The 11569-nt window shown below is 46.5% G+C and overlaps 1 protein-coding gene across 1 annotated transcript; it reads right to left on the bottom strand.

Annotated features, from left to right (window-relative positions):
* Window positions 1–348: 348 nt before the first annotated feature.
* On the bottom strand, window positions 349–3938 carry LOC108932247 (extracellular calcium-sensing receptor-like). The gene is made up of 6 exons (XM_029255725.1): window positions 3799–3938; window positions 3294–3582; window positions 2421–3203; window positions 2065–2292; window positions 1492–1615; window positions 349–1259 (listed from the first exon to the last, which is right to left on the bottom strand). Exons 2-6 carry the CDS (start codon window positions 3546–3548, stop codon window positions 349–351), a joined length of 2301 nt encoding a protein of 766 aa, XP_029111558.1. The 5' UTR covers window positions 3549–3582; window positions 3799–3938.
* Window positions 3939–11569: the final 7631 nt, after the last annotated feature.

The following is an 11569-nucleotide window of genomic DNA, read 5'->3' as shown; positions in this document are numbered from 1 at the left end:
AGGGGGCGCTGTGGTGCAGTGGGTTGGACCGGGTCCTGCTCTCTGGTGGGTCTGGGGTTCAAGTCCCGCTTGGGGTGCCTTGCGACGGACTGGCGTCCTGTCCTGGGTGTGTCCCCTTACGCGCCGGGTTAGGCTCCGGCTCTGCGCGACCCCGTATGGGACAAGCAGTTCACAGTGTGTGTGTGTGTTAAGTTGGAGATATTTTTATACCTTAGGTCTATTGACTGGACCAAGGACATGCACACCAACAGTCGTGTTCTGTACATGCAGTACGTAAGGATCTGCTTGTTCAAAATCTAGGTTAAACATTTTTACAGAAAGGTCTTCATAATTAATAAAAGCAGGTAGTTAGTGGGATTTAGCATGCATTTTACCCATTATATGCCTCCTAGTATTTTTTTCAGGTTTAAATAATATTATGTAACATTTAGGCAAAAAAATGGAGAATAGCAAACCACAACTGGAAGCCAAAATGGCAAAGATCTCAACAGCTACAGTGAACTTGCCCGGTGAGCTGACATAGGCCGGGATAAAGGTGATCCACACCGCACAGAATATGAGCATGCTGAATGTGATGAATTTGGCTTCGTTGAAGTTGTCGGGCAGCTTCCTGGCCAGGAAAGCCAGTACAAAGCACATGAGAGAGAGGAGGCCAATGTAGCCCAACACAGCCCAGAAGCCCACGGCTGAGCCTACGTCACACTCGAGAATGACCTTGTCAGTTGAGTATGCAGTGTTTCTGTTTGGAACTGGTGGGGCAAGTGACACCCACAATGCACATATTACAACTTGAATGAGAGTACAGCAGAGTACACTGAGTCTCTGTAAGGGGGCAGAGCACTGGAGAACATTGCTTCCAGGGACAGATGCTTTAAAGGCATTTACTACCACTATTGTCTTCGCCAGGACACAAGACATACACATAGCGAAGGTGACCCCGAACACTGTGTGACGCAGCATGCAGGACCACTGAGAGGGCCGGCCGATGAAAGTGAGAGAGCAAAGGAAACACAGAATGAGCGAGAAGAGCAGCAGGAAGCTCAGCTCTGAGTTGTTGGCTTTCACAATTGGTGTTTCCATGAAGTGAAAGAATATTAATCCAGTTGCTGCTGTTAAACTCGCTCCTATCACAGAGATGGCTGTTAGCATTTTGCCCATGGTTTCTCCAAAGGTGAGAAACTCAACCTTCTTGAGTATGCACTCGGTTCTGTCTTCATTTGACCAATATTCCAGCGGACATTTGATGCACTTAGTTGAATCTGAAACAAAACACACAATCAGAGTATTTTTCTGCACTTCTATTACTTTATGATTCACAAAAGCTGCAGCTTTTTGTTTGTTTCTCTACTAATTTTGCACATTTATTGATCATTCCAGTAGACATGCATCCAGCAATCGGGTCTCCTTTTTTTGTCACATTCAGCTTTGTTAGAAGTAAGGCAGGGTATATGGAGATGGTGAGACTGTTATTACTGCTAGAGAAAGTTCTACCTGTTACATTGCTGATCTCCCCAGCAGCACATGGAATACAGGAGAAGCAGCATATAGGTTTGCCTCGAATCACAGCCTGGCTAGTACCCGGTTGGCAGCTTTCACTGCAGACGGACTTGGGCTTCTGAGAAAGAGCACAAGTTTCAGCTGGCCAAGCAAGTTTCAGTTTGCCACTCATTCACTCACTCTCATCTTTTTACAGCAGTAAATCACTCACTCTCATCTTTATTCACTGACAGTTCTGCTAACTTCAGCTAATTTTTTGTACCATAGCTTTCAAGAAAGTTGCCTCTGTAACAGAGGAAGCAAATACAAAAAACACAGGGACATGCAAAAATGAAATGATTAATGAATACCAAAATACACAAGGACTGTCCAGGTGATCACTGTGCAAAGCAGAATGACATTGAGCATGACTGTTTTCAAATTGACCCTCAGACCCAGTTGTGCTCCTCAAGCACATTTACCTTCAAACACACAACAGAACCTCGGCATTCTCACTGAAGTAGAGAGCCGGAAAGACCGAAATCGAAAAAATCGAAATAGTGCTGGAACCCAGCATGCTCTACCTACCGTGAACGGATCTCCGGCCCAGAAAATATTGTTGTCGTTCATGGTAAATTGCTTTCCAGCTGGCAGAGATGCATCATAATAACCTATTGTGACAAACTTTATTTCTCCATCTTCCCCCTTCTGCCAGTTCACCAGTTCATATCGGGCTGTTGGATCTCCATTAAGGTCGAAATACACACGTTCACCAGTGTGTGTTGTAAAATTGACCTCATGCAAATATTTTACCACCTACGTAAGGAAACAGTGGCATTAGTAATAGGGAAGCGACAGTTTCCTTTTTATTGGTCTAAAAGTTACATTCTAAAATTTCAGCAACTGATGCACACCTGAGCCCCTTGAATGTTTGCCTTGTCTACACACGACTCATTTAATGTGTGCCCTTTGCCCTGTTTGCATGTCAGCAGCTCATGAAGGGCGTGTGCTACAGCATACACAGCTTTGTAGACATTGCTGGACATCAGCTCTGAAAAGTCAGTGTACTCGTTACTCAGCTCTGCCAGCTTCTCCTTGCCTGAGCAAAGCTTCACATCTGTTGTTTCATTCCTCTGGGAGAACATGCACGCAAAGGAAGCTTCCCAGAATTCTTTCAAAAGGGCGTTTTGTGGACTTTTAGATGGATGGACCTTCACCAGGAATTCACTGAGACCAGGTACTGTGGACTTTGGAATGGTGAAACCGATGACACTGCTGATAACAGCAGAGATTCTGGGAATGGCCAGATATCGAGCTGTGATCCAGGAGTCACAGGCGACCCACTGGAGACCTGTCACATTTTGAAGTAGGATCTCCTCCAGCAAAACTTCCATATCTCTTAGGGCCAAAAATGCTAAAATTACCTTTGAAGTGGACCTTTTAATGACTTCAACAACCTTTGTAATCCTCTGTTTGGGATAGTTTCTTAATATGGCCTCTGAGTACTCAATGCACACACCTTCCTCTTGGGCAGCCTCCTCAAACACACTCATCCCATTGTTGCCATAGTCATTGTCGCTTCTGACAGTGCCAACCCAGGTCCAGCCAAAGTGTTTGACCAACTGGGCCAGTGCTCTGCTCTGGTAGTAGTCACTGGGAATGGTCCTGAAAAAGGTAGGGAACTCATTTTTGTTGCTCAGACATGCACACGTGGCAAAGTGGCTGATCTGCAACAAAAAAATACAATATTTTAGTCAAATGTTTTCCTTGTTAAATACTTTACAGTGTGGTTAATGTGCAAAAAAGAGAGACGTTACAATTGGAATGTGAAATGTCCCGGTGGTCCTTGCTATGACGATAGTCGAAGAGGACTCCGATTCCCCTACAATGGCATGCACCACTGGTTTGCCTGCGCATCCGCTGTGTGCCGTCTGGTCCTGGCCATTCACAAGCGCCATGGCAGCCCGCATAGCACCCACTGTGGAGGTGCAGCTGTCATAGATCTCATAACCCAAGGTCACATTTGGGAGCAAGCTGTTACTGTTGTTTATTTCCTCAATGGCAAAGATCATAGCCTGTGCATACCGAAATTCTCTCAGGTTTATGCTGTTAAATACAGAAAAGGTCCTGGTTAATTTGTACTTAATGGCTGTCATTGACTGTGGTCGACCCCAGTCTAGGCGCTACAGCTGCCTCAACAAATTTGCCAAACACAGATTCAGTGACACTTTCCTGCCACCTTGACAGAAGGCTGTTATGTCTCTCTACAGAAAAGACAGAGTGGCTCAGAGGGCAAAGAAGCACACCTGAGCAGAAACACACCTGGAGCAGGCTGGAGGTGGCAGCTTGTTTCTGAATGAGAGCACAGGTAGCCTAATTGTGCGGTGAATGGAGAAAACTCCTCCAACACGGATGTCCCCGTCCTTGGAAAGCTGGGGGGTCTCTGGGTTCCCCAGTATTCGGCACAGAGGCTCTTCTCCCATGGCTCCTAGAGCACAGAGAACCACTGCTGCACACAGCAGCATGGCACCCACCCTGCTCAGTGGGCTGCTACCAAACTGGGCAAATCTGGAAACGGGACTTTTATACGCTACAGGGACACAACACATTGACTTGAGCCAATCACACGGCACCCGCAGCGGGTACAGGAGACACTTCCCAACAGACGTGTGCACAACACCTAGGCTTAGGAGTAGGGTTAGGTACAGTACAGCCCTTGGACTAAATGTTCAATTACTTACCCTGATTTAACTCTTTATACAGCGGCGTGATTTTTACTGTCTCAGTCCGAGATGCCTTGATAAACGGCACTGTAGCAGCAGACGGGATCAAACAGTCACAGCCTCTAACAGTGTTGTGTCTGTGCTTTGCGGAGTGAAAGACACGGGCAGTGATCTTGTGAATGTTCTTTATATCATGAACACCTGGGAGACAAATTATCACAATGTCTCTGTCGAGGTTGTACTCTTGTCTCATGCCCTATGCATCTCAGCTTTGGCATCTCTGGTTATTAGTAAGCAGTTATTCATAATCAACGTATGAATGAAAACAGTGAACAGTGAAAGACAAGCTAGAAATAATTTTTTTGTGTATGTTATTGTTATGCATAAAAATACCTTATTTTTGCTGTTTTAGTTCATTTTAGGATCTATTCTTTATCTAGCAACCAATTACTTTGTTTCCCATAGAATTTATTTTCAGGTCACATCTCAGGGCAACTGTCACATCCACTGCTGTACAACCCACCTCCGCATCTGCAGGCATTTAGGGCACGCATGCACAAAGGAGGCAACTCGACCAGAGCCAAACACAATACCTCACTTTGAGCAACTGCAACAAGAGCCTTTTGTGACCAAAGAATGCAAATCGCCTGACCCTTGCCTGTCCTGACCACTCTTTTGGCTGTTCTATTAAAAAAACAGCACCTGCACCTGAGTGCGCCAAGTCGATCTTCTGTGTTCGTGATGACAGAAACAACTCAGATTTGAATGAATTAAGCTTCTTATATATTTTTTATTTTTGTCTGACACTTTTCTCCAGAAAAGTCTTTACCGGTCAATCTATGTTTCTACCCTCACCAATGGTCATGAACTCTGGGTCATGACCAAAAGAATGAGATCGTGGATACAAGCGGCAGAAATGAGTTTCCTCCGAAGAGTGGCTGGGCGCACCCTTAGGGATAGGGTGAGGAGCTCAGTCACCCAGGAGGAGCTCAGAGTAGAGCCGCTGCTCCTCCACATCGAGAGGAGCCAGTTGAGGTGGCTCAGGCATCTGTTCCGGATGCCTCTTGGACGCCTCCCTGGTGAGGTGTTCAGGGCATGTCCCACTGGGAGGAGGCCTTGGGGCAGACCCAGGACGCATTGGAGAGACTATGTCTCCCGGCTGGCCTGGGAACGCCTTGGGGTTTCCCCAGAGGAACTAGAGGAGGTGTGCTGGGAGAGGGCGGTCTGGAGGACTCTGCTTGGACTGCTGCCCCCGCGACCTGGCCCCGGATAAGTGGAGGAAGATGGATGGATGGACTTTTCTCCAGAACATCTCACTGTCATGGTAAACAGAGGATGCGAAGGAGGCTGGACCCAAGTGCAGGATCGTTTATTCAAAGCCAAACTAGTAGATATGTTCGCGTGATCAGGGACAAGTGAATGGTCAGTCAAATGGCAAACTGAACAGAGGCAAGGATCCAAAGTTGTGATTGGGGAACAAGGCGGGCGGTCATTAACAAAAAAGACCTGGAGCAGGACTGGGGAACGATGAGAAACGGGACTTGGGAAACGCAAAGTTTGGGAGGGTTTGAGACCGCAGAGGGGACGGTTGTCTCAAGTGAGATTCCGCAACTATGAAGAGGCTGAGAAGTGTTTTTATAGCTGAGTGATTCGACTGAAGCCAGGTACTTAATCAGAGCCAGGTGCTGCTGGTTGACATGTGGGTTTAGTCGCGACAGTACCCTCCCTCACAGGCAGCTCTTGCTGTCCTGTGACCCCTGGAAGGCATCTGAAACAGGTCACTGGCCGATCCAGAGGGTCCCTGTGGAAGTCAGTGAGGAGGAATGGATCGACGATATCGCACACCGGCGTTCAGTTGCATTCCTCTGGGCCATACCTCTCCCAGTCCACAAGGTAGTATATGTGTCCATGCCAGGTATTGGAGTCCAGAAGGGTGGAGATGGTGTAGGCCAGTGCCACATCCACTTCAACGGGAGGGGGCATCAGATCCCTTCCGAACACCTGGAGAAGAGAAGTCTTCTAGGGTCTGAGCAGGGAAACATGGATATTGGGGCATATACGTATGTGTGGAGGCAACTGTAACCCATAAGTGATGGGAGTGATGTGTTGGATGATCTTGTTCGGTCCAGTGTAGCGGGGGCTGAGTTTTTTGGAGGGCAGCTTGAGGTGGCTATCCCGGGTGGGTAGCCACACCCATTTTCCTGGCTGGTAGAGCAGGGTGCAACAATGTCGGTCGGCCTGTTGTTTTTAGCAGTGGACACTGGCGCAGGTGTACCGCACACCAAACCTCCTCGCTGCTCCAGAACCAGGAATCTACGGCAGGGACATCAGAGGAACCACGGTGCCATGGAAACAGGGGAGGTTGATACCCAAGGAGACACTAGAATGGGGAGAGACCAGTGGAGGAGTGTGAGAGGCAGTTATGTGCATACCTAGCCCATGGCAGGAACCAAGCCCATGGGTCATGGTCCTGGCCACAGTAGCTCCGGTTCAAGCAGCTGAGATCTTGATTCAGCTACTCTACTTGTCCGTTGGCCTGAGGATGGTACCCGGAGGTGAGGCTGACCGAGACACCGAACTTCTACCAGAACACTCTCCACACCTTGAACACAAATTGTGGCTCACGGTCGGATGCGATATCCTCCGGCAACCCAAAGATGCGGAATACCTTCTGAAAAAGCGGTTCTGACATGACTAGAGCTGTGAGGAGACGAGGTAATGGAATTAGTCGACAGGCCTTGGAAAACCTGTCTAAGACAATCAGGATCACGGTGTTACTGGCAGAGGGAGATAAGCCCGTCAGGAAATCCACTGCCACCTGGGACCAGGGCCAGAATGGCACGGGAGGCGTTCCAACAACCCTGCCGGCTTTTGACTGGGGGTCTTTGCCTGAGCACAAACCTTGCATGCCTCCACAGATTCCTGCACATCATCATGAAGGGAAGGCCACCAGCACTTCTTTTCAAGGGAGACAGTCTGTCAGCTCCCAGGGTGGCTGGCTGCTGAGGCATTGTGTGCCCAGTGGAGCAGGTGGGATTGCATCCTTGCTGTAGCGTAGTCCTTGTCATCAGGGGCGTCTGCTGGAGCTGGGTCCTCTGCTTGGGCCCTCTGGAGGTCCTGCGTGAACTGCCACCACACCGGCACCACAAAGGACAAGCTCAGCAAGATGGTTTCCAGCAATACTGGGGTCAGGTCTTTGTCATAAAGCCTGGACAGGGCATCCACCTTGTCTTCAAGCCCAGACGATATGAAACGTGGAACCGGAATCTGGTTAAAAAAAAAAAAAGAGAGCTCAACAGGCTTAGCATGGGTTTAAGCGATGAGCTGTTCTGAGGTATTCCGAGTTCTGGTGGTCTGTAACGACCAAGAATGGATGAGTGGCCCACTCTAACCAGTGCCTCCATTCCTCCAAAGTTAGGCTAGTAACTCCCTGTTACCGATATTATAATTAACCAAGTTGTCAGGGGACGTGATAAGGAAAAAAAAGAGAGTATCCCTGTGGCAAGCCCCTGCTTGAAGCCCTACTGCTTTGGTGCAGAATTCCACTACACCCTTTCCCAGCAGTTGCCCATCGAGTGCACTGTTTCGTAACGTTATGCCACAGTCCCGCGTGGGAATGTCGTGCAAGTTTGCAAAAGCGATGACCATAAAGTAACCGAACTGCTCCAGAGTCTACAAATGCACGTGTGGTTATCTGATAGACAGGGGCGGATTGGCCATCTGGACTTTCTGGAGAAGTCCAGAATGTCCGTCCATCCGATGGCCGTCGGCCTGGCTGGTTCATCATCAAAGAAAAAGTGTCAGATTAAGTGACGTTGACAGCCGACAAAAGGGGGTGCTAATGCAATCTTTTTTTTGCTTATAATAAACGGAAACTAATGCAAAGGAGAGTGCGCTCATGACGCCAAGCAAAAAACGTAAAGATAAAGGTGGTTGGGAGAAGCTAAAAGAAAAAAAAAGCGAAGCCCTTAGAGACCGACGCTACAAAATGCGAAAAAATAACAGAGATGTTTGGCAATAGTGTTGCCAGCAGCAGTTCAACTGCAGGCAGCAGTAGCCCTAATCTTGAGCCTGATGAGGGAGAGACAGCAGCAGTTGCTCCTGAGCCAATGGTTCTGGTGAGTCGCCTGTCAGGACAGTTACATCAGGTTACCTTTGCCCGCCTCTCTCACTACAGAGCATGTAGCCTATGAACAGCACTATAGTAAAATCCCAGGACATCCCTAGTCCGAACGTTCACTGCTATTTATCACTCCGCATTGTCTGACGTGAATATTCCGTTCATTCATAACGAGACAGCAGCGATTCTACAATAGGTTACATTGCTAATGAGTTAGAAAATAGAGTAAATGAAGTAGCCTAAGGTGATTGCTCCGATTAACATGTAACATGAGAATGAGCGAGTTTGAAAATAATTTGTGCACACATGGTCACTCTCACTCAGCTTGGCTGCAGCATGACTTTTGTCGTTGCGTGGTAACAGTAGACACCAAAACGATATTATTTTGATCGTGGCATGTAGGCTAACCCAGCCAATATCCAAATTCACACCCATTCATCCCGTTTTAAATTGCCCACGAACTGGTCACGAACTCACATCAAAACAAACAGAATTTAACAGTTCTAATGGTGCTACGTGTCGGTTTGCACAATCAGGTGTTCTCACGTTATCTACAGCTGAAATTATAGCAAAACATAGGCTATAATTCTCCCCAAGATTGAGATAACATGTTGCAGACAACTGGTTTGTTTGAAAATAAACCTAAAACAATGTGTTTGCTTTCCATATTCCACATTCAAAGTGTTATAAGAATATACAAGTAATCTAAAAGTAATTTAGGATTGGTTTAATATTAACTGACAGATGTTATACTGAGACTTATCTGAAATCAATTTATCTGTATTCATTTGCTTATTCAGGGTGAAGGTAGTTGCAGGAGTGAAAAGCATAGTGTCAGTGACACACAGACATATGAATACTATGAGAACTACTGTAGAATACACACATTTTCAGAACCGCTTGTCCCATACAGGGTCACGGAGCCTACCCGGTAACACAGAGCGTAAGGCTGGAGGGGGAGAGGACACACCCAGGACAGGACACCAGTCCGTCACAAGGCACCCCAAGCGGGACTTAAACTGGGCCTTGAACCCCTGACCCACCGGAGAGCAGGACTGTGGTTCAACCCACTGTGCCACCACACCTCCTGCTATTGTAGAATAGTTCTGTTGTTTCAGGTTTCTAGATTCTAGGTTTATGTTTCTCATTATATGTTATATTATACATTTTGCGTTCTGCTCTTTTTATGTAGATTTCAAGTATTTTAGTTCATACAATAATAAATTTATTTCAGTCACCATGGGTTTTGTGATGTTATTTGCCATAAATGCGATACATCGACTGTTGTAATATTGTGAGATAGTAGCAGCTGTTTGTAGTTGTGGTGGGGCCTATTTGGGGGAAAATCCAGGGCCGTTTTTTACTCCCAGTCCATCCCTGCTGATAGATACCCCCTCGTTAAGACAGGACAATGGGAATGAATGGTCATGACACTCACAGTGTTAAGCGGCATATAATGATTTACCCATTTACACAGCTGGGCAATTTTTTACTGTATCAATTCAAGGTAAGTATTTTCCTTAAGCATATTGCATACTGTAGTCCAAGGGAGTCTTTTGACTCCAAAGGTGTCAGTTGTAACCACCACATTACCTCTGTAAATATGTATATAGATACACATACACCCACCGATGCGGTTTTGTTTTGGTTTTTAATAAAGCATAAAAATCCTTGTGTTTTCCATAGAGGAGAAAGACCCATTACACAACACAGCAAGTGCGAGTTAGTACATATGATTCTGGCTGTTCTCTGGAAGTTGCTACTCAGCACCTTCTGGTCGTTTATACAACGTGAAAGAAATTATATTTCTTTTTCTCCCATTGGATCCGGAGGGGATCCGCACAAAACACTCAGACACGTAGAGACTTTTCATGACAACATCTGCCAATGGGAGAGCTCCCAAACAGCTGAGTGTCTCTCCCCGATCAATTTGTGTTGCCTCCTTGTATTTGCAAGCTTATATATTCACCATGGCGCAGTGGGTTGGACTGCAGTCCTGCTCTCCGGTGGGTCTGGGGTTCAAGTCCCACTTGGGGTGCCTTGTGGCGGACTGGCGTCCCGTCCTGGGTGTGTCCCCTCCCCCTCCGGCCTTACGCCCTGTGTTACCGGGTAGGCTCCGGTTCCCCGTGACCCCGTAAGGGACAAGCGGTTCTGAAATTGTGTGTGTGTATATTCACCATCATAAGGCATAACAACACTTTCCAAACTTCCTTTGCATCCGACACAAAAGTGATCTTTACTCCAAACAATTGGTCCCTGTTTAAGAAGTGTGTCAGGACACATCCTAAAGGTTAAACTTTCTTTGCATTTTGTTTTCTTCATCAACATTTCTCCATTGCGTTAAAGAGACAGCATATATTTTTTGAATGCCTTAACGTTTACATCACACCAGAACATATTAATCACTTGAAAATGTTAACCTCTTGATCATATTTTCACACCACAACAATCTGCAAAAAGAGAACTATAGTCGTGCGCCACTTAACGACATTTCACTTAACAACTGACTGCATATACATTGGTGATCTTATAGAATTATAACGGAGCTGAAAAATTCTTATTGACTAGCGATGTCATAATGTCCTAGTGTAACAATCACCTGGACCCAACATGAGCTACTTGTGTGATGAACATTGGTGCATATGGTGGAAGAAACAAACTGTTTGTAAGAATTACACATCTGCAATTGTGTCTCTCTTTCGTCTAATGTAAAGCACAACTTGTATTTTCTATGAGATGTACGTTGCTTTGGAGAAAAGCATCTGCTAAATGAATGAATGTCTGTCTCAAGCCACTTGTCCCAAGCGGGGTCGTGGCAAACCGGAGCCTAGCCTGGCAACACGGGGCGCAGGGCTGAAGGGGGAGGGGACATATCCAGGATGGGACACCAGTCCATCGCAAGGCACCCCAGGTAGGACTCGAACCCCAGCCCTTCCAGACAGTGGGACCTGGCCAAACCTGCTGCAGCACTACGCCCCCCCGTGAATAAATGTAAATGTACAATACATAATACTTGATAATAAACACCAGTGTTACTGGTTTATGTATTTACTACACTGTACTTTTTATCTTTATTTTAGAGTATACTCTTTCTACTTATAAAAAAAGAGTTTGCTGTAAAACAGTATGCCGTGTTATGCCAGCAGCAGTAAATCTCATATTTCTCGCTTCTTAACTGCATCGAGGTTATACAATCTAGGTTTGTATAAGTACACTCCGTGATGTTTGCACAACAACGAAATTGTCTAAC

The sequence above is a fragment of the Scleropages formosus genome, chromosome 10 (assembly GCF_900964775.1).
Source record: "Scleropages formosus chromosome 10, fSclFor1.1, whole genome shotgun sequence".
Classification (NCBI taxonomy): domain Eukaryota; kingdom Metazoa; phylum Chordata; class Actinopteri; order Osteoglossiformes; family Osteoglossidae; genus Scleropages; species Scleropages formosus.
Note: the sequence above shows the minus strand (reverse complement) of the source record. Positions and strands in the feature narration are given on the sequence as shown.